Source organism: Euprymna scolopes, chromosome 8 (genome assembly GCF_053919585.1).
Source record: "Euprymna scolopes isolate OS-2025 chromosome 8, ASM5391958v1, whole genome shotgun sequence".
NCBI classification, from domain to species: Eukaryota; Metazoa; Mollusca; class Cephalopoda; order Sepiida; family Sepiolidae; genus Euprymna; species Euprymna scolopes.
Window position 1 is genome coordinate 65,646,498 of NC_136489.1, and position 25,196 is coordinate 65,671,693.

General features: G+C 29.7%; 1 protein-coding gene across 1 annotated transcript in view; it reads left to right on the forward strand.

Annotated features, from left to right (window-relative positions):
- Positions 1-25,196, forward strand: part of LOC145283595 (uncharacterized) — a 3,312,299-nt gene that overhangs the window by 1,216,938 nt on the left and 2,070,165 nt on the right. Inside the window, exon 5 of the mRNA XM_080132527.1 lies at positions 11,781-11,828. Coding sequence (XP_079988653.1) covers positions 11,781-11,828 — 48 coding nt within the window. The remainder of the gene's footprint in view (positions 1-11,780; positions 11,829-25,196) is intronic.

A 25,196-nucleotide genomic window follows, 5' to 3' on the forward strand; every position in this document is an offset into this window, starting at 1 on the left:
TATCAAAGTATACTTACGCAGATAGATATGAAGAGTCTTTTTAAAAGTGTGTGCCTCTTTCCATTCTATGGAGGCCAGGCGCGAACGCAGACCTCACAATTTTATTATACCATCCCTAGTTAAGTTAAAACATGCATAAATAGTCCTATGTATTTCTATATCAAAAACACTTATAAACGTTTTTTTTTTATTTTTAATTTTTTTATTTCATTACTTTGTTGACCAAGCGCGAACGCAGGCCTCGCAATTTTAATAAACCACTGTTCTGCCAGATCAAACATACCCATTCCTGTGTCTCGATATATTTTCTATCATTATATGTAATAGTTTTTTTTTTAAATAGTCCACCATATAGGAGCCTATTCGTGACCAGAAACACACACACACACACACACACACAGATATTCAACTTTATATTATAGATATATTAATATATATATATATATATATTATATAAATATATTATATATAAACTATAAATATTATATATATATATATGTGTGTATGTGTGTGTCTTTATATATGATGTACCTACAGGTATATGTATGTATATGAGTTTCTTTGTATATATATATATATATATATATATATATATATATATTATATTATTGTATTATTACTATATATATGTATATATAGTAATAAGTTTACCAAAGAAAAAAAAATGTTCATAATACGACATAACTATCAAAATGGCCAATCATGTAATCATCAAAAGGATTAAATTATAAAGAACGTTTTTATAAAGAGTATATTTCTACGGCTTACTTATTTCCTTCCTTTGTTTTTTCTTCAGTATTTTATTCCTACATTTTTCTTGTGCCCGAACTGTTTTTCAATTTTTTTTTTTTTTTTACTACCATGATATAATTCCACCATTGTTTTTTTTTAATTTCTAATCGAAATGTTTTTTTTTTTAAGTAAGTGTTATATTTCCCATTATATTTGTATAATGCCGTTTTTTTTAGGTTTTTGAATAAAAGCATTTAGCTTTGAAATATCATAATGTATTGCGAATTTTATCCTAATTCCTTCTAATCTCCAACAATTCAGTAATGCTTTTAATATTCAAAATTTTTATTTCTTATTGGACTGTTCAAGGAAAGGTATGGTGTCAATTAAATTACTTCCAAACGCTAAATAATGGCCATGAACGCTAATTATTAAGGTCGTTTAATAAAATAAATTCGTGCTGTATGTAAAAACCGTTGTTTAGAAGTTGAAAACGATAAAACGCAGAATTAATAGTCAAAAATATATATTTTATTTAATTGAACAGTCTTTGAAAAAATGCTGCCTGTATATATATATATATATATATATATATATATATATATATATATATATATATATATAGTATCAAAAACTCCAAATCTACATGAACCTATTATCAGCGATAACTCAACTACCAGATTAAATAATAACACCAACTTAAACCAATCTACCGATCAATTACAAATCAACCCACCATATATTAATCCAACAACAGACCTAACGGAAAATAATCACAATTAGCAAGAGGTAATATATTTTGGTTCCACATCTGGCCTAATAAAACATAGAATTTCAACGCACAAACGTTCTTTTAAAAATAACTCTCTGTCAAACCAAACTACTCTATCCAACTATATTTGGCAACTAAAAAACAGCAATATTTCTTTCAACTTAAAATGGCGAATAATTGAGACTTGCAAATCATATAAACCAGGAGATAAATTTTGTGCACTATGTACAAAAGAGACCCTAAAAATTTTAAAATATGAAGATATAAAAAATACAACCACACTATTAAATTCAAGACAGGAGTTTATATTTACATGCAGTCAAAAACGTTGGTTTAAATTTAATAAATATACACCACCTTAAATCATTAAAATTTACTTATTAGTAAAAATAGATTACAATTTTTTTTTAATAAATTATTTTTTTTTTTTTTACAAAGGCATCACCACATTATCAAGGCCCAGAGGCCACTCAAGGATAAGGGTTAAAGAGTGTACAGTAGAAGTTGGTCAATATAGTAATCATTAGTAATGAAAATTTGGTAAATTTAATAGCTTATATGGAACGGCTCATCAAGAACTTATTTACTTTAGACTTGAACACAACCATATTGTAGTCAGCCGGAAAGCAGGAAAACGGAAGACAATTCCACAGGCGCGCAGTTCTAAGAAAGAAGCTTTGTTCATGGAATCTACGTTTAGGTTTAGGCACAGATAAAGAGTGGGGGAAATTATTGATAGTGTTTACAGCTAGACGAGTGTTTCTTGTGAAAGTTTGGCGAGTTAGATTAAGTATCTCCCTTACACCCTTCAAATAAATAAAGTAAAGAAAACATGACAATTATCTCCCCTTACCACATGTAATTGCACAAGCAACATTCGAAATATAAACCGTAGCGTCTTTAAATCAAAAATACGCTAACGGAAATAATTTATTGCACGGGCGCCCCCCCCCCTTTAAAATTCATCATTCAATAAGATAAAAAGCTATAGTCAACATCTAAATGAGTATTTTAACCATAGTTCCTGATTTCAAAAAGCGAAAAATTAAAAGGTAAATATCTCTATATATTTTTAAAGCAAACTTATAATGTAAATTCAAATCTATATTTTTCTCTATTTATTTCTATCTCTAACCCATATTAATTTTCTTATAAATTCTAAATCCAGACCTTTTATTTCAATTTTTTCAGATTCATCTGCCTCACTTTTAATGCTAGGTTTATTTATGGTGCATTTTAAATTCAATAAAAACCCTTCAAAATTTGCTGACGAGGAGACCTTGCTTATTAAAAACACTATATGTAATTATTGTCCGTACCTTGATGTATACCACAATAAAAAGCATTGTTTTCCGAAACGATCGTACAGAAAATTGATTTTGTTGTTGTTCCTTCTTATGAAACGGATTTTTAATTTAATTATAATTTGATTTTTAAATTTTAAATTATCAATCACATTACTTATATATATTAGTATATTTAAGTATATTTAAGAACCATTGACCATATTTGCGAACGTTTCTCATCTCATAAGTTGTCCTCGTGCGAATGATGAAAAATAATAAAAAAATAAGCTAATAAATAGAATGGAAAAGCGATTAAAATCTTTTAAAATACTTACGTATCGAGCTTTATTATTGGGTGTGATTTTATCCGGATTTACAAGGCTTCAATAATTCTGATGCATACATCACAATGTAAGACAGCTTAAATGGCAGTGTTTTTTTTTTATTTATGTGTCTCTAAATTCGGTTTTGGGGGCGCTGATAAATGGAACTATTCGGAGAAGATAGATGACATGTTGAAATGTTTAAACACCTTATATGAGAATGTGTCTAAAAAAAATAACACGCACATAGGTCTGACGAACCAGCATATCTCGTCGACAAAAATACCGCCTATCCTCCTCGAATAACTACATTTATCAGCACCTCACAGAACACGGCACTCTAAAACAAAAATTAGAGCTATGTATACCTCTAATTTTGGTTTTGTAACTATCGAGTGGAGTTATAGCAGGTTGACTTAAATGAAAGCTTTATCCAACTCCATGCTTGAGTATATATAATTTGTGATTATTTTTGCATCAAATTATAACCTTTATTAATATTTATTTATATTAATATAGGTTATTAGATCCAAAATAATCACAAATTATATCTACTCAAGCATGGAGTTGGTATAAAGCTTCCATTTCAGTCAACCTGCTATAACTTCACTCGATAGTTATATGTAAAATAATGATGAAATCGGTTGCAATTCGTTTTGAAAGTTAATATAAATTAGGCTATGGAACTTCCTTAATACTATCAATATTGGATTGTATTTTAGAGGACGTACGCATTAAGATTATGTCATCTGTTTGCTATCTTTCTTTTGACATGGTAGTCACCACTTATTAAGGCCCGGAGACCACGCGGGGATAAGGTTTATTGCGTGTACAGTAATCAATGGGATAATATCGTAGTAATCTTTATGAAGGTTTGGTAAAGTGTCTTACTTAAGAGGGCGGTTTATCAGGAATTTGTTTATGTTGAACTTGAAAACATCAAAGTTGTAGTTAGGTTGGAAACAGGCAAACGGAAGAGAATTATTGACAGTGGCTTCAGCTAGACGGGTGTTTTTCATGAAAGATTGGCGAGAGAGAGGACTAGAGATTAGAGCTCTTCCATGGAAATAACGATAGAACAAAGACAGGCACGCGACGTCTATTCTGTGTGAGAGATAGCTGGGAAGAGAAAAGAGCATCCCCCACTAAGCTAAGAAGTCTATTTTGTACTCTGTCAAAGGAGGATAGGCTGTTCTAGCAGCTCCTACCAAGATGTGGCAGCAGTACTCCATCTTTGGACGTACTTGGCTTTTATATAGATAGTGAATTGCATCAGCAGTTATATATCTATTGGAGCGGTAGAAGGGTCCCACCATTTTTCAGCGACCTTGGCAACAGACCTGATGTACGTGTTTCATTTCAAATCAGGAGCAAAGATCAATCCCAGAAGCTTGTCAAAACATGGTGCTTCCCCAAGACGACAGGCATCCATTTCAATTAATGCCGGATGGGGATCTGAGCGTTGATGATGTAAAGATAGAAGCTTGGTTTTAGATTCATTAAAAGAAACCAGCCACCTGTTCCCCCATTGTACCACGCGCTCAAGATCAGAGCAGGGAGAATCAGATAGAACGTTGTCATTTACAGCCTTTAACGTGTTGCCATAGATTGTCGTGTAACCAGCAATGATTCAAGTATGTGTTTTGAGAGATCATTGATGTAGATCAGGAAGAAGGTTGGCCCCAGGATTGATCGCCGAGGGAATCCATCATTAATATTGTGGGCTTCTGATTTCTGCCCATCAGTTGCTATGCTTATGATCATATGAGAAAAATGATTTAACAATCGAGAAAACATTTTCAGTTATACCGTAGCTGGAACTCTTGTGAAGTAGGACCTTATGCAATAACTTATCGAAGGTTTTTGATATGTCAAGAGCAATTGCCCTAAATAGAGAGCCTTTGTAGAGCGGTTCACTTATCCTATGAGATATAACTGTTAGCACATCTGCTGTAGATATAGCAGAACGGAACCCATATTGCATGTCACTAAGAAGGGTTTTTTTCTGCTGAGGTGGTTGACTACTTTATCTAATACGGATTCCAGCAACATACTCATGACAAACAGGAGACTTATTTGTCTGTACTGAGATGGAGATGACCTATCACCTGAATTCTTAAATACCGGACATACTGACGAGATTTTCCAGGTTGTTTGGAAGCAATTCTACTTAAGGCAACTCTTGAATAGTTTTGTAAGTTCTGGTTGAAGCTTTTTCAACACTATAATTGGAATGCCGTCAGGGCCTGTTGCTTTCCGGGAATCAGGGTTTTTGATTAGCTTGGCGACATAACGCACATATATTTGTATGTTGCATAGCGTGTTGTCTGTTATAGGAGGAAATACGGGGAGTTGACGCAGGGTAGAATTAGCTGCACTTTCTTGGCAAATAGTTTGGCTTTTTCTGATGATGACGTGATGACCTCAGGTCCATTGATGATGGTTGGAATAGAACGCACGCTTTTGTTCAGGATCCTGTTTGCTATTTGTCAAATCTGGCAGGAACTAAGCCGCTGCTCAGTTACAGGGATTTAATATATTTTGAATTACATTACGTGCGAATCGAGTACCTGTTGCGCTTCAGCAAATGTTATATTAAATTTGAATTAGAATGAATAGATAATTTTTAGTGCCTAAATGATAGCAGAAATAAATTACACTTCAATTAAAACAAAATAATTTTTGTTAACAGGTGAAGTCTTTTTAGTTAGAGCATCGTCAAAAACTACAAACTGAATGAAAACAAAATAGTTGTTACGCAGTTTTATGAGCCAAATAGACTCTATTTTCATATTGATCTTTGCTACTTACAAATTCTGGATAACTTTTTCTATTTGTTTTTAAAGTTTATCAGAAACTGCTACCAATATATTCGAGAGGATTCATGTACACATCTGTTACGATAGAATCATATGTTACCTAAATAATATAAGAAGGAAATTATAATCGGAAAAATACTCGTATTTTAAAGCGAGTAAAAATACTATATTCATTTATTGTCAATTGCTTGTCGATACTTACGGGATTTTATGATAAGAACGTAGAATAAACATTAATATTAAGCATCCAGATATTTCAATAAATATTTCGGTAAATATTTGAACTAATAAAACGGCAGATATATCATTTGTACATATGGCCTCTAACATAATATCACTAGTATAATTCTCACAAAAACTCGTACAGCAGCTTTACAATATAGCCATAAGAAAGTATTATATTTTAGTCATTATATTATACTATAGTATAAATGGTACAGGTATCAATTTTCATTTTTTAAATGTTAGAAGAATATGAAAGTTATTTCATTTAAAATTCGTCATTATAACAATAGTTTATTTGCATATAATTAATAGCAGTATTACGTGATGTTAGTAAGATGAAATGGGATTTTCCCGTAAAAAGATTAATATGTTATATTTAATCATTAAAAAATATACAGGGTGTTCTAACAGAATTTGATGTCATTTAAAATAGCAGTATTTGGAAACTACTCAGTGTATCTTAATGAAACTGCACAAACTTTGTGCTGAACATCATAAGTTGTATTAGTAAATATTTCAAAGAAAAGAACAAAAATGTGTACCTTCTATAACCGATTCCATGATTTTCAACAACTTTTCTTCACACGTCAAGACGAAAATCAAACTCGTACGAAACACGCTGCAGCATGTCTTTTGTAATACTCGTCAGTGATTCATAGTTTGAGTTCTAAAAGTTATCAGGAAGTGGAGATCAGAGACGAGTTATTTTCACATATCCACAGAGTGAAAAGAAAAATAACCCGATGTCAGCGAAAGTGATCGTGATGTCCATTTCACACGACAATTGTCTTTCTCATTACTACACGCGATCCATCTGTTTGGCAGGTGTATATACATAAGCTGTGAAAATATTAAGTAATTTTTAAAAAAAATACCAAAATTATTTGCTTGCTAAATGACGTCAAATATTTTTGGAACACTCCGTATATGGTGTTGACATTTATTAAAAAATATGCTGGGATTGGATCAATTATTTAAATATATATATATATATATATATATATATATATATATATATATATATATACAACATCTTTATATACATACATGAATATAGATGTGTGTATATATACATATGCATATAAACATCTTTATATACATACATGTATATAGATGTGTGTATATATACATATGTATATAAACATCTTTATATACATACATGTATATAGATGTGTGTATATATATACATATGTATACACATATGTACATATCTATACATACATGTATATATATATACATATATGTATATGAACATTTATATATACATGTATATATAGATGTATAGATGTATACATGTATATGCATATATAAGTATACATGTATATACATATGTATGCATACATGTATGTACATATGTATGCATACATGTATATACATATGTATGCATACATGTATATACATATGTCTGCATACATGTATATACATATGTAAGCATACATGTATATACATATGTAAGCATACATGTATACACATTTTAATGTATATATACATGTATACATGCATATATATACGTGTATATATGCATATATACATTTATATATATATATGCATATATACATCTATATATACATTTATATCTATCTGCATATACATGTGTATATATATACATATATATAGGTGTATATAAGCATATATACATATGTATATATATACATGTATATATGCATATATACATGTTTATATATACATGTATATATGCATATATACATGCGTGTATATATACATGTGTATATGCAGATATAAATGCGGGTATATGCATGTGTATATGCATATATACATGCGTGTATATATACATGTGTATATGCAAATATATATACAACATATATATATGCAAATATATATACACGTGTATACACACACATATATATATGCATATATATATATACATGTGTATACATATATATGCATATATACATATATATGTATACATATGCATGTATATATTCATATATGCATATATATATGCATTCGTATATATACATAAATAAACACACACACATATATATACATATATATATATGTATATTTATATATATATATATATATTTATATATATATATATATATATATATATATATATATATATATATATAGTGCCAAACAAATGCACTTGGATCCATTGCATTTTTCGTTATAACTCTAATTAGGGTTAAACACGTTACCTTGAATGTGTTCAATCTATTTGTATTCCTATATTAACATATATAATGGGTAGCAATTACAAAATAAATCTTTAGAAGTTCATATTCAGGGAAAATTTAAATGAACACAGGCAAATGTATTAAATGCACTCTGAAAACATCTTTTTCTAAAATAATGTAAGATGAATTTTGCGTTGTGTGGTGTAATTATTCAAATGAGTTATGACTGAACAATCAATTTTGCTAACATTTTTTTATAAAATTATTCCGGTTTGTTTTCACTTGCTTCAAAGTCAACGAGTTCATTTATAAAAATGTCTAAAACGAAAGAGTTGTAACCAAGCATTCGTCAAAAAATTAATGATAAGCACACAGAAACTGGTATCGAATAATATCGAGGGAACAAAATCAGCCGCTCAGTACAGTTGCAAACGTTAATAGAAAAGTCAAAAACTATCGTGAGGCTGTTGCAAACATTCTAAGGTGTTATCGACCAAGGAAATCTAACGAAAATATCATGTTGGGTAAGCCGAAAGTAAGAAAACCCGTTTGTTAATCGTGGTGAAATTTAAACCGACCCTCAAAGAAGATTTGATAAATTTGAACAAGGATACAATCAGTACAGTTCTAAATCATAGAGGGGTTTTCAAGATCTTTAGGAACTGTTTCAGTTTTGAAGCGTCATCTTGTCAGATCGTGTTTGAATTATGGTAAAACATATGATGAGAAACCCCAAGAATTTTGGAACAAGGTAATCTGGTTGAACGAAAGGAAAATGGAAATCTTTGGAGGAAACAGCAACACATGCGTGGCGGAAAAATAGCGCCGCCTACAACAAAAGGAATACCATATTTACTGTGACGTTTGGAGCTGGTTCACTTATGTTATGAGAGCGTTTTAATTAAACATCACTGGTCAATTAGAAATCAACAATGGTAGAATAAATGGGTGTATACACAAGGATATTCTGTGAAATAAAACACACGGAGGCTTGCTGATTGTTTGGGACCTAGTAGCAATTTCTTGTTTCATGATGAAAATGATCCAAAAACTAAGTATAGAATGGCGTAAAGATAACTAAACTGACGTTTTTATATGGCCCAGTCAGTCTACAGACCTTCACCCAACTGAAAATCTTTAAGATCAATGTCACAAGAGGAAGCCACAAAAAAATTCAACAATTGGAAGAGTTATGCAAAATAAAAATATGGTGCAAAATACCAACAAATATTAGTAAAATAAACATGTGTTAAACTATAGAACGCTATTGAAAGCTGTTATACGCAACAAAGTATTAAAAAAATATTGTATCTAATACTTTTGCGTTTGCTAATTTATATTTCTCTTTGAATATAAATTTTCTAAATTTGGATTCTGTAATTACTACCCCAAATATAAATTCGAATAGCAATAGGACTATCATGACCAAATTTTTCGTAAAATCTTGTACCCTAGTAAAAATTATGAAGAAAAATGTATTTTCTCCAAGACTTTTACTTCGTATTGTATATCATAGATTTGGTAATTACCCAGAATAAAGGTGAGATATTTTTCAAAGATAAAGATAAATCAGATGGATAGATCATCAGTTTAATATTGAAACTAAATATACAAAGATTCAACATAATATTATGAATACAGTTAAGAATTTATTTTGAATTCAAAAATGGCAGGGCGTTGCATATACTGACGCAATTTGCTTGTGATATGTCAACAGATTGTTAATTCTTGAAAAGATAATTGAAATTAACTTTGATTACCCTAAGAAACTCACAATTGATTTTTTTGCAGTTTAGTTGCAAATTTCATGGAATATATACACAAATAAAAATCTAGTTCTTTTGCAGAGAACGCCCTGCTTTTTTCGTAGTCGTTGGTTCGCTATCCGGCAGCTTAATAAAAATTACAGGGATATAATGAAACTCTCGACCAAGTTTAATTGCTTGAGACAAGAATAAAATGATCCAGCATACAAAAAAATCACGAAACAAAAATTATCGTAAGACACAAGTCTATATTTCAAAGAGAGCTTTTTTAAAACAATATAAGTACTTAGAAAAATGCAACAGATAATACTTGAAAATATAAACACTGAACGACAATAAAACGTGTTCCAAATCCTAAGAAAGAATTGTTTTCATTCATTGATAATGATTGTTACAAAAACTTACAGTGCGTTGATGTTATTATATTTCTATTTTTCTAATAATATTACGATAAATGTTAACGTGACGATGTTTTATTTTATATTTATCATAGTGTTTAAAACGTTAATCACGCTATGCATATTCCAGTAATGTACGTCAGTTGCCGAAATAGATCGACACAATATTCAAAGATAAACGACTCGTTTTCTTCATGAGTACTAAACATGTAATTTCACACACATAATTAATTCATGATTGAATTTTTATAAATTAAATACTATATTAATTATTTCTGAAATTTCTCAGCTAACACATCAGAGGTATGTATTTTCTAATAATCCGGCTACACTTGCCAAGTATCGAAGCCAACTGAAGAATAAAAGCTACTGAAATTTTTTAAGAATCATGAAGAATACAATCAGATGATATAAATGACGCGTACAAATAACATGTTATTCCTATATATGACATATTTATTAACATTTGAAATAATGATAACTGAATCGTTGTAACTATGTAAACAGTTCCGTTATACTGTGTTCCACGAATGTGGACTTATCTCGAAAGAAGATCTGTTTATTAATTTTTTTTGTCCTTTAGAAACAATGTGATAAAATAATCGTTATTACTATGAATGCTTTTCAGTAAAACGCGATATAGCACGTTTCTATACTTACTTTGAAAATAACGATAAGATATAGATAGATTAAGCACGTTTTATCTATTATAATGCAATGATAAGATTTTAATAAGCTAAATAAATTAGAAAGTAATTCTTGCCTCTTTTTAGATTAACAGTAGACATATTGGAGGAGATTTATACTTTGTGGCTCACGAGGATTTTATACAAGTAAAAGAAAAACTACATCTTGGCTGACGTATGTTTGCGGCAGTATCAAAAGCAGTTCGATTCAAGAAGACATATGTTTTATATGAGGTCTTTATTTCAGGTTGGAAGTGAATCTCAATCGTAAAACCTTTTAAACAAAATGCACATCGACCGAGATAGGACAATTCATTGCAGTATACTTTAGAAAAAATTTAAAATCATTAAATAAAAATTTAAAAAAACATATTTTCATAAATATTGCATATTGTGTTTGTTATATTTTTATTATTTTAAATATCAGTTTTGTCTGCTTATAATTCATGTAATCACTATTGAACCCTTACATTATAAGATTATTTAAACATTGATTTTCTCATTTCATAATTATTGTATTTTACGCCATTGCTTTCAATGTTCGCATTATTGAAACTATTAAGCAATGTTGCTTTGGCTACGCCTGTTATACTTTTGCTTTGTCTGATGTTTGATGCTGTTCATTCCCTTAGGTCAGTTTCCATATATGGGACACGATGTCCTCAGAGCAACCACCAGACGTAAGTCTCCATTCTTTTACCATCAATGCAACCTTCTAACGTTTCACTTCAGAAAGCTGAAATTTCACTTGCCAAATCAAATTTCATTTAAATCTGCAAACATTATTATTTCCATGTATAAGAAAAAAACATTGGAAACCTTTGTTTTGCTAACAAAATAATAATAATAATGATAATAATAATGATAATAATAATGATAATAATAATAATAATAATAATAATAATAGTAATGAAAATAGTAAAAATGATTTTAAAAATAGTAACAACGCGAATCTTTTTATGGTTATATAGTCTTATTTCTGTAGATTATTAATTTCATTCCAATCAGTTTGAATTGCGCCAGCATTCCAAATAATATTTAAAGGCTATGAACATCACTTGAAATCACATCGGTTTTTTTTTCTAATCTTATGATATTACAATGGAGCATCTCATTATTAACTTAAAATCTATTAAATGCAGTCTATTACATGTGAAGACGAACAATTTGTTTTCGTTTTTCTACTAATGAAGAATATAAACCAGTAAAAGTTTTAAAAACACATAAGATACAGGTAAAGCAACTATACTTGAAATATTGTGCTCCTAGCTTATTTTACACACACACACACACACACACACACACACACATATATATATATATATATATATATATATACTTGGAGTTCAGCACAGCTTTGCTCGGGCTCTATGTACTGCTCATAACTTTATATGCGTATGTGCATGAATATAAAAAAAATGATTCATATCCAGGTAACCTACATCAAAAACTTCAAGTGTTTAGACCCGAAATTGGCAGAGGGGTTTGGTAGAATCTGCAAAGGTCGACTTTTTCAACTTTGACTTCTTAGCAGCCAGATGTTAGCCCAAAAACTGAGACACACAGACAATTTTACTTTTAGAGATATATAGATACATCTCTCTCTCTCTCTGTCTCTCTCTCTCATATATATATATATATATATATATATATATATATATATATATGAATATTGTTATAGTGTTAAATGGTAATACAATGAAAGGACCACAGGACTTTTAGAAACAAACATGTATTCAAATATATTACAGGCAATACCATCCCTCAATTGTTGAGCGTGTGTACACGACCTCCTTGGCCGCGTACCAATCTCTGACTCCGGGCACCGATACTCGCTTCCGGAAGTGATGTCACCAGTGGAAGTGACGTCATGAGATAATCCATTAATCCATGGAGGGGCGTCTCAAACAAATAAGAGAGGGGAGACATAGATACATTTATGACTACACACACACACACACACACATATATATATATATATATATATGATGCAAAACGTGAAAATGCCATTGAAAAAATTGAATTTATCAATGCAAAAGCGCCGAATACCATTAATTGTTTCATATCTAAATATTATATCTTTCATTGTGTTTTGAGTTAAAATAATATCATACATGAGATTTGCTATAATCGTGTTTTATACTGATTTATCAATCACCCTGTTGCATTTGGGTAATACTAAACCTGACTATTTAATTATAGTAGCTGTAAGAATTATCCAATGTACAAATTCTCGGGAAGAAAATTTGAAAAATAAGCTAAAAAAGATTGATATATGACAGAAATGAGGAAAATTATACGTCTTTTTTGCTTGCATTTGAAACCGACAATATCGAAGTTGATCTTGCATTATGCAGTGTTTATACAGACATATATATATATATATATATATATATATATATATATATATATATATATATAATATAACTACTTCATTTACTCACATAAATTTAATATAGGAAAGTATAGATTTATGCGTAAACTTTAAGTATTTACTTCAAAAGTGCTCAATACGTAGGTGGAGCTAGTTAGTAATTTATAAAATCATGTATGTAGCTTAATCGCCATATATATTTTATAAATTACTATATATATATATATATATATATATATATATATATATATATATATATATAGGGAGCACTTATATTATCAGTATATTTAATTAAAAGGAAAGTATAAGTTTTATGTCTACTAATTCTGTCCCTGATCTTTTCTCACGCCTAAATAATATGCGCCATATTTAGCAATAACTGCTAAATCTATCTCTATCTCTATACATACACACGCATATATATATATATAATATGCATACATATATAATATATATATATACATATACACATATATATAATATATATATACACATATAATATATATAATATATAATATATATATAATATATATATAATATATGCACACATATATAATATAAATGTGTGTATATATAAATATAGATATACACGTGTGTAATATATATATACATATAAATATATATACACATTTATATATATTTAGACATATAAATATATATACATTTATATACATATATATAATAAATATATTTAGACATATAAATATATATACATTTATATACATATATATAATAAATATATTTAAACATATAAATATATATACATTTATATAAATATATATAATAAATATATATAGACATATAAATATATATATATTTATATAAATATATATAATATATATATAAACATATAAATATATATACACATTTATATGCATATATATATATAATAACTAGCGCACAGCCTGTTTCTGTCATAACTGAAGAACGTTAATCGGGAATTGGAAAACAAAATGAAAAAAAAATGACAACATACAGCTATCATATTAAGTGATTATATATATATATATATATATATATATATATATATATACATATGTCTTATTTTATTAAGCAAAATATAAGAATAGATATTTCAATGGGCATTAATTAATAAGTAAGCCTTTTAGGAAGGGATATGGAGCAATTTATTTCTGAAGTAATTCGCACATGATGGTTCATCTTTTTTTTTTTTTACTATTTCGCACATTTACCTTGCGTATTTGGCAAGTGTCCATAAAGCTTCGCACGTTCTCCCCTATTTGTCGCCAATTCAACTTATGAAAAAATGAACCCTACACAATAAAACATTAGCCGAGTCTTATAGATTCACACTATAGAATATGATGTTCTATTATGTTATTTTGTAAGAAGTCAGCACTCGTGGATGACACCATTTATCTATTATGTTGTGTTGCATATAAATGTCTTTATTTCTGTCCTTGGCATGCTATATTTTATTTTAAATGTGCTGACACGTATCGTTATACAAGGTTTGTTTTCAATTTTACTGCATGCTATCAACAGTTTACAGTTTCAGACTATTTACTCACCATGGAAATATAAGTTTTATACATGCAAAACGTATATTACATAATCATTTTTTTCGCTAGATAAATGATATAAGGTTTAAGCAAGCCTTATAACCCATCAAGTGCGAATGTAAATAATTGTAATGTTCCTAAGAGGAACCTTCATATTTGAAGCAAGGATACCATGCTTAAACGTAATAGAATTTTAGTAGCCTGTAACAGAATTTATATAATTAAGTTTTAAAAATTTATATGTTCTTGAACATTTTGTAAAGTATACATTTTTATTTGATTGTACCAATGTGTTGAGTTATGTAACTTGTATATATATATATATATATATATATATATATATATATAATATATATATATATATTAAAAACTGAGTGATCGATAATTGTGAAATTGTGAATCAAGTTTTCACTGGAGGAAACAACAAATTTTGTTAATACATATGTCCGATCGTTTCGGAAAATATATCCTGTTATTTATTCGATTTTTACAAATAAAACCCTGTAGAGATAAGTAAAATATTTCTTGATATCGTCTCTTTTTTTAGAGGGGAGTGGAAAGACACAAAATGTTTACCAGCTCATTAAATTTAGTATACTTTGTGAACCTAGGATAAAAAATCAAAATCTCTAAGTGAAATTTAATTCTTTTGTGTATATGATATAAATTAGATATTTTTACAGTTGTTTGTTACGATAGGATGTCTATGTGATACAATTACACTATTGCGTAATGATTTTAATTGGTTCAATGGTAAAAATGAGGGAAATAGTAGTAAAATTGTAATTAAAGTTTCGATTTTATTCTTCAATAGTATTTTTATGAGGTGAAATTTACTATAACTATAAAAAGTTGACTTTTTAGAATATCTCGACATGATATAAGGTTAAAACAAACACAAGAAATTATCATTACAAAATATATCTAAGATATATACCTTTGGTAGGCAGTGTTTCCATATTTTTAGCCGCAAGAATGCCTCTCAGTGCGCATATCTTTTTTGGTAAAGATATTTATTAAAAAATTTAAGAGATCGTTGCTATGTGTAACCATTTTTTTTAAAATCTAATCGCTGGTTTTAGTAAGGAGGAAGTAATTGCTTTTTAAATAGGAAATTCGTCGGTTTCTAATTATAATTAATTAATTCTAAATGTAGTCATTTTAAACTATAATGAAAAAGAAACATTTTTAGTAGATTCTTTTAGGGTTGAATCTTGTGTTAAATTTATGATTATTGTCTTAATATAACATAAGTTTTAATTACTGATTATTTAAGACTTATTATTGATGTGTATTATTTCATCAGGGTGGTTCAGAATGATTAAATTTTGTCCATCTTTTATATATGCACCTGGTTAGTAGTTCCTCTTTTAGGTTTGAACCAGTTAATTGGGTGTCCTCTAATATTTATATGGTTAGAGATTCAAATTAACACAGAGTAAAAAGTTTATCGCCAGGTTTATATGTTCTCATAGATTTTAGTGCTTCCTATTTTATATTGAAGGGAATTTTTATATCTTTTAAGTACCAAATGAAATTTTCTAGGGTTGTTAGATTTTTCAATAATCTATTATAAAAAGAGTGTTTTGTGTAGAGCTTCTATGTTTAATGGAACCTGATGTTGATCCAATGTATACCGCTTTCGATTTTATAGGATTATCATAATTTTAAGGGCATCATTATAGTATTTTGTGTTTTTGTCGAATATAAATTTGTTGGAAATAATCCTTAGATTTAAAATAAAACATGTAGAATTATTGTTTTTCATATATTTTGCGTGTTTTGATTCGTTAGAAGCATATAGTACCGATCGATTGGGTTTAATATTACGTCTAAGAAATGTTACTGGTATTGTTATGTCAGTACATGTTTCTATTTTTAACTTTAAGATTTTTTAAGCTTCGTTATTTATTTCATTCAGTGTAGATTTATTTGTAGTTTTATAATATCTTTAAAATTCATTATATAGGAGATTTTTATATTGTATGAAGTCCATTGTGTAGAAGTTTCTAGTTTTATTCGCCGGAACTATCAGTTTATTTTGGTGACTTTTGTTATAGAATTTGAAACAAATATTATTTTTTGTAAGTGTTTGCGCCATGAATTTTGTTCAATTGAAATTTCACGTTCTTAATCAGGTTAACCAGACTATTCTCTGTTTTTGTTAGGGCTCATGTATGCTTTTAATTTATAGAGTTTCGCTGCATTTCTCTGTGCTTCAGCATCCTATATATGAATATGAACTGCGTGTTTTTTGTAGCTATAGTGGTTTTCAAAGTGAACATAAATTTAGTTTAATATACATGACATTTCTACTAGTTGTGTGATAATGGCTTGAATTGAAGTTAACAATTAAAAAGTAAATGATAGTTCAGTGGTGTGCTTTACAGAAACAGTCATTTTGAACGCGTCCCTTTCATAGCAAAGGGTCAAGTGTTGACTTTATATGCAGTTCTGTTCTGCTTGTGTGATAATAAAACTTCTAAAATGCATATTTCATGTTCGGCTGTAAAAGGTGTTTACCTTAATCAAATAATATATACTGTCTTTTAGTAGATGTGTTGTATCACACTGGCTACGAGAAAAAAAATTCATGGTGTCTAATGTGTTTCAACTTTGTCTACCTAATTTGTTGGTGCCGATTCCAGGAATGCTTTCACTTTTTTTCGATCAGGGCATGTTTTCCGCCTAGGGTATACCACCATCTGTAGACTGCCGATAGCTACAATAAAAACAGGATAATCGAAGAAGCATTATATATTTATATAACATTAATTCATGAAATCACAGCAAAATATTTACAATTAAAGTCTGACGTTGGTAAAAATGCTAAGCAGAGATATCATTATCCATAAATAGCCGTTTTACTGATTTTCTAGAGTTAGCGTCTCCAGTATTATCGCGTTTGATAGACTAACTAGTCTGAAAGCATGGTGGACTTCAACGACCTCGATTGCAAGATTCCAAGTCGCTTATGTCTTGATTGAAGCGCTTTACGTACTCGTGGATTTAGTGGAAAACAGGTAAGATGCCTATGCACTAAATATATCTCTATACTCACATTTGCATCCAGTTAATGGAGACTTATGAATAATGTTTCAACATACTCTTTTTAGTTGAGCGTATTTACTTTTCCCAAGAAGAATGTTACTACATTTGTAAATACCGTTCAATCACTCAATTCTTCAGCATTCATAAAATTACAAGAATTTGCGTCATTCATTTAATTTCAAGCATGGTATCTATAAAACAACCCAACGTTTGATTTATCTATGGTTATATCTGGTCACTTCATGTAAATATAGTTGCAACAGTCGTCATTGTTAAAAGAGTCTTCACACACTGTTTCATGATGCCAAGCTTTATGTGAACGAGATGAAACACAATCAAAAGGGAAGCCAGAACATTGAGAGTGGCAGAAATCAGTACGCTGCAAAAATGTTTATCTTTTTCCCGGTGCTTTCTTCTCGCCCTGCTATCCCATAAATACAAGAAGCAAGGGAATTTAATGTAGTCACCTTGTAACCAGAGGAGAAACCCAAACATTTTTCAAATCGACACATATGATATATCAGTGCTGTCTTTATGGAATGAGGAATACCAAAATCTGAATCAGTGTCTTCATCAAAACAAGATATTTCCAATTCGGGCAAGCCTTTAAACACTGAAAAAGTAACTTCATTGCAGTGTAAAATTGGCCTAATTGCAGACTTGAGGTTGGGATAAACCAACGAATAATTATTCTTTCTCTTAATTCCCTATCGTTTTGACTGCACAGAAATAGTATTCATCGAAATGTATTTTTTCGGTTCACGCCAGATTATTAGAATACAAAAACTGAGTGAGTTTCTGTACTATTTGTCTACTGTTGAAGATGCTAAAGAAATTGCTCGGTCATAATGAGGTGTTCATGCTGTATCTTTATCACCGGCATTACTTTGAAGCAATCAAATTTACTTTACTTGTTGGACTGCAATGCATATCCCCGCAAATATAGCAAAAATCATTTTGATTATTGAAACAACATGGCCTATGAGATAATATAGCTATGCTCAATTGTTGCTCCAAAAATCACAACGAAAGCAAAATAATGCAGCTTAATTATTTCTCATCTAACTTCTAAACGAATTCCTGACATAAAAAAAAATCCACCTTCGTTTGATCCATAAATCAACAAGGCATGCCACAATCGATTCGCCTATTTACTGTTTAATGTCCACTTCTTACCAACAACATACGTCATTGTATAGCAAATTTAACTTTTACTTTAAGGGTTGAGATAGCATAAACAATTCAACCAACAATTGTAATTATGAAGCTAAAATGTATATAGAAATACGTCTAATGTACTGCCGTCGCACGTACCTATGCTTCACAGTCAGATAAACTATTCTAAAAATTTAGGGCTCTGATATATTTATTTAAAGAGAAAATAAAAATAAACTGAAAGTGAAAAATGACGTGTATGAGAAAGAAAAAACAATACCAACACACGAGAATAGGAAAATAAAAGGGTTAAAAAATCGAAAGACCAAGTTAATTAAGATATGGAACGTAGAACGTGGGAATACAAAGTAAACAAAGACATTGTTCAGGAGAAGGCATGAGTAAAACCTATCGTTGATGACAGGAAAGGATAAAGAAGAAATAGATGCGCTGTCGCCAGAGGTGGCAAAACAGTAAAGACCAACCGGAAGTGGAAATTAGGAAGAAAATACCTTTTTTCGTAAGGCACAATTTAAAGAGACATAATGAGTTCAAAACAGGAGGGCAGAACACCTAATTTTAAAGGTATAAAATAGTGCAATTCTCACCAACTTGGCCAAGAAAAAAATACGATTTTCGGAATCATCACGCTCAAATTAGTATAAGAAACCTGGGTACCAAAAAATGTGTTCGCCAGAGTTATCGCTTCTTATTGAAGATATTACGGTACAAATCTATCTAAGAATACTGCCAGGTACATAAAGTATATTAATGTAAAATGAGTCCTTACAAAATGAAAATAAACGAATGTTTAATCATTCCTTAATCTATTGCTATCTTCATCGGAGAAATCGATTTTACATCAAATCGATTGTTGTCCTCTCTAGATTGGAACCTGTCACGGTTCACCGTGGGAGAAGCTTCACATGCCTCCGCGCAATGACTTAGTCCACAATATATGAAGCTTACATTCGACTGCAGAGAACCTCGTGTGTATTTTATACAATTATTTTTTATATTTGTAGCTTGTATTAAAGTTTAAAATGTAAGCGTCTACTTGTGGTGATGATGATTAAATTTAAGTTTAAAATGAAAAACGTCAAATATAATCGATTCATTTTGCTCTAACCAGAGACATTAATTTCGAACGTGGTCCTGTCATATCAAATAAACCATTGTTGATATTATATGATGCGTCTTTCTGCTTGTACAGATTGTTATATAAGGCTCTGTAAGGCGTGAACTTCATTCAAAATCGCCTATTCTTTACTTAAATCAGATTTATTCTATTATCAATTACGCTACAAAATCTATATAAGACCACTGCCATGTTCATAAAGTAAATTTGTGTGTAATTTCCAAACTAATTGACCAAGCTATTATTGACTTAATAAAGAATTAACACATGCACACACAGTGTTCCTTTTATACAATATATAATAGCAGATAAATGGATAGATATATGCAAATATACATAGGCGCATATATGTATAGATAAATAGATATTTATATATAGAGATACATATATGTTGAGATAGAATGATAGATAGAGAGATATTTATAGAGATAGAAAGATAGAAATTTGGTAGTAATAGTGATTGATAGTAATACGTAGTAAGAGTGTACATCTTAAAATTAAAAAAAAGAAACAATAAAAAAGCTAGACGTCAATTTGCGCTTTAACCCATCACGTAAGGATAAAGTATTATGACAAATTCGTGATATCTTTCTCGAGGTTAAAGGTTCAGTTACCAGTGATACAATGGAAAACATTTGCGAGTGACTTAAAGGGTTCACACGGCCATGGCTAATGGAATGAGATCATGCTACCTCCGTGCATTATGAGAAATTCCGTATTAAACTGCCATGTTTCTTTTAGACAGCCTACACTGTTTGCTAGCCGGTTTGTGATTGGTTTAAATTTGAATGTTTCAGGTTATTTTGACTTGGCGCACTTTTTGTATTCATGCTTATTTTTCAGTCTAAGAAAAACCACGGAACGGGATCGACTCAACCCAGCGGCACCTCGATCGAGGGAGCCAAGATAATTCTTTCATGGACACCAAACACTCAGTGAATGAAGACTCAACTCTACAAACAGAGACAACCTATTTGCTGAACCTATTCAAACAAATGAGGACATTCAACTAACATTCGGCATGCTATGATCCAATTATTGGAATATCTTATTTTATCATGAGTTCTATGGGACTCACTTTATGCCTGAATATAGGCGCCATCATTCCCGCCGTGTTCTCTATGATCAACATGGATCCTTTCAAAGGAACAATGAACTAACATTCCAACAAAAGAAATTCTAACTAAAGACTTCATGCGTATGGAAGCAAATTCGGCTACCATTTTTGCAAAGGACATACCAGAACCAAAGAACTGTCATTATTGTGAATAAAATGTGAGTTTAAAGATATGGTTTTTGTTTGTGGAATTCATTTGCTTCTGCAGGGAGGAAAATTGAGTGGGTAGGAAAGAAATTTCTTACAGTATCAAATAATGGTGTCTGTTCGAAATTGTGTGCAGTCTCCTTAGTTCCACAGAAATATCTCCAAATTCGAAACAGTACATTTGAAGATCCTTCTTGACACCGGCGAAAACATTATGCAAACGACACTCAAGTTAAGAACCCGTAGTAAGTAATATAAACCTATGATAAACTAATTGAAAAGAACTGCTGCACTAAGCAAAATAATTTGCAACTTTTATCAAAAGTGTAAGAGGGGGATCGAAAGATTAAGTTATAAGTTGGCATTAAAAGTGTAGGGCACAGCTTTTTATTTCAACCAGTTTAATATATAATATAGTACAACTACTATTACTTCTATTACTAATACCTCTGGTCATACTTTTACTGCTAACAACAATAATATTAATACTGTTAATAAACAGTGGGGTCCTGAAACGTGTTGACATATTTCGGTCACGTATACTCCAAATGTTTTTCATCTGAAGGAGAGAGATTCAGCAGTTTTAATGACTGTATACTTGTGAGAAAAGAAGTTACTGAAAACACAACAGACAGTTATAGCTTATATAGTTGTGACGACCTAAGCCCCCCTCCAAATTGACGAGTAATGTTGTCTATTTGTTGTTAAGATTAGTAAACCATTTCGTTACTTTATTTGTACAGCCGTTTACACCATTTCCGTGTTACCATATTTCGCAAGTAAAAACAATATTATTGACTGCATTCGAATAATTCAAACTTAATGGATACTTGAGATTTGCTAGGAGACAATGTTTATTGTTTCAGTATCTTTCTCGAAGCTGTTGCTATGGTCTTATCATATTCGTTAATTCTTGTCAGACAAATAGCCTCAATTGTTGGACTACGTTGGCAATCTGATAAAGTAAAAGTTGTTGGCATTCAGCCTCTTTACATTGCATTAGGTTTTTGTCATCTAAGGATATCAGTCGAATCTAGTCATATAATTGCCATGACTCAACAATCATTTATATAAGAGAAAATATATACACCCGATAATCTAAGTGAGGATTTCAGTGAAGCCGCTGTATAAAGTGCTATTATTCTTGGCTATATTTGACATCTGAAAGCGTCATCTTATAAAAATGATTTATTTAGATCTAGAACGGTAAATGGTGGCGCACCTTTATATTTTGAATACATACTGTTATATACATGTTTCACAGGTGGTAAAAATAAAAAAAATAAGAGGTTAAACGTAAGTACACAAAGTAAGTAACATATGATCAGTTATAAAATCCTATAAATTTTATCACACACACAGATATATATATATATATATATATATATATATATATATATATATATAGTAATTTATAAAATATATATGGCGATTAAGCTACACTGAATATTCTGCGTTTCATCCAACTATAGGATTCGTCAGGCTTATGCGCATAAGCCTGACGAATCCTATAGTTGGATGAAACGCAGAATATTCAGTGTAGCTTAATCGCCATATATATTTTATAAATTACTAACTAGCTCTACCTACGTATTGAGCACTTTTGAAGTAAATACTTAAAGTTTACGCATAAATCTATACTTTCGTATATTAAATTTATGTGAATAAATGAAGTAATTATATATATATATATATATATATATATATATATATATATATATATATATACAAGCCAGCTGTCCGTCTAGATGTGCCAGGTCGTGAAATGTGCTTTAATATTATATATATATTACTTCATGCATATTTCGTATTAAGTATTGAAATCAATTATCTACTGATTATTATGTTGTACCTGATTATATATTATAATGAAGTTGTATTTTGTTGTTTTATTTAAATTTGTTAGTTCACCATATACAATATATATATATATATAGGTGTTGATATGTGTATGTATATATACATATATATGTACATAAATCTGTATACATATTTAAGTATATATGCATACGTATCTAGACATATGTATATAAGTGCGTGTATCTACGTATGGATACGCATATGTACACATATATTCACGTCTTTAAATTTATGTATATATACATATGTGTACGCATGTTGTACATATACATATATACAACTATTACGCATAAATATGTATATACGAATGTGTATATATTTACATATACTTCATGTATATGTATGTTGCCTACATATGCACACAGACACACACACACACATATATATGTATAATTAGAAAATATTTGATCTTAATTTGGATCCGATTGTTTGAATCAAAATTTATCAGTTTACAAAACCAAGACTACAAAATAGTAGTGCTTTAGATAAAAATCGACGATAATACGTAGTTTTTTCTACACAAAATAAGAATAAATTAGAGTCAAATCGTAAATATAAGGAATATTCTACGTCAAATAAATATGATTAAAATAGTAACCTCTTTCTGAATAAACAAAGGTTTATTAATATTAAGATAAGGTATAATGCATACGTTCCGTGTAAAAATGTTAGTATCATAGAACCATTTCTTTAAAAATATAAATACGTATATTTAGGAGTCCTATGATATTTTCTTTATGTCAAAGTGTTTTGCCGTTAAGAAATGTTTTTAAAACATGGCTTTTATATATAACTTTCATTTATAAAAGTATTTTCGATTCTTTATCAATTTTATACATACATGCACACACATACACACCCATATATAGATAGATACATGTAGAGAAATAAAAAGTAACACATTGAGTTATGTGTTCATCAACGTTTCGCCTTTACCTCGAGACTTTCTCTTGATGAATGAGATTAAGAAAACAAAAAAAATAGTACATATATTTGAAAATGTTTCATGCGCATAGTGTGATGATGTTCTATTTTAGAAATCGAAAAAGACGTTTGCAATTCGAAAAAGGAGAGAAGCTTGCGTTCTTAAAGAGAGGGAGAATCTTTAATAACGTAATAAAGTCGTTAATGTGTTTTTTTAAGATACAAACGCAGTTAATATTCTTTTTAGAAAGAATATATCTGTTAAAATTCAAATTATTTAATTTATTGATTTAAATTATGTGTACCTTTTCCTCCCGACACCTTTACAAAAATAATTAGACTTATAACTAACCTGATTCAATAAAAATTTCTACAAACAAAATTTTGGTTTTCCTATGGGTAATCCTCTCAATGGAATATTAACCTGCATTTTTTTAGAATTCCTCGAATCTGCTCCTTTCAAATTAAGACTATTACCGAACACAGAATATTTTAGATACATTGACGATATTTTAATTTTTCTTCAAGAAAACACGTACAGAGATAACATTAAAGATAAATTAGACTCAGTCAAACGCTTCATAAAGTTTCCTATAAAACAAAACAGTCACTCATTACCTTCATTCAAAGTTCACTGACAAAACTACGCAAAAAAATGATAACATACATTTATTTTCCCACCGTAATAACAAAATAAAACACGTATGATAATTAGTTCCTTCTTACGCGCATTCAAAATTTGCAATCCAAAATATCTGG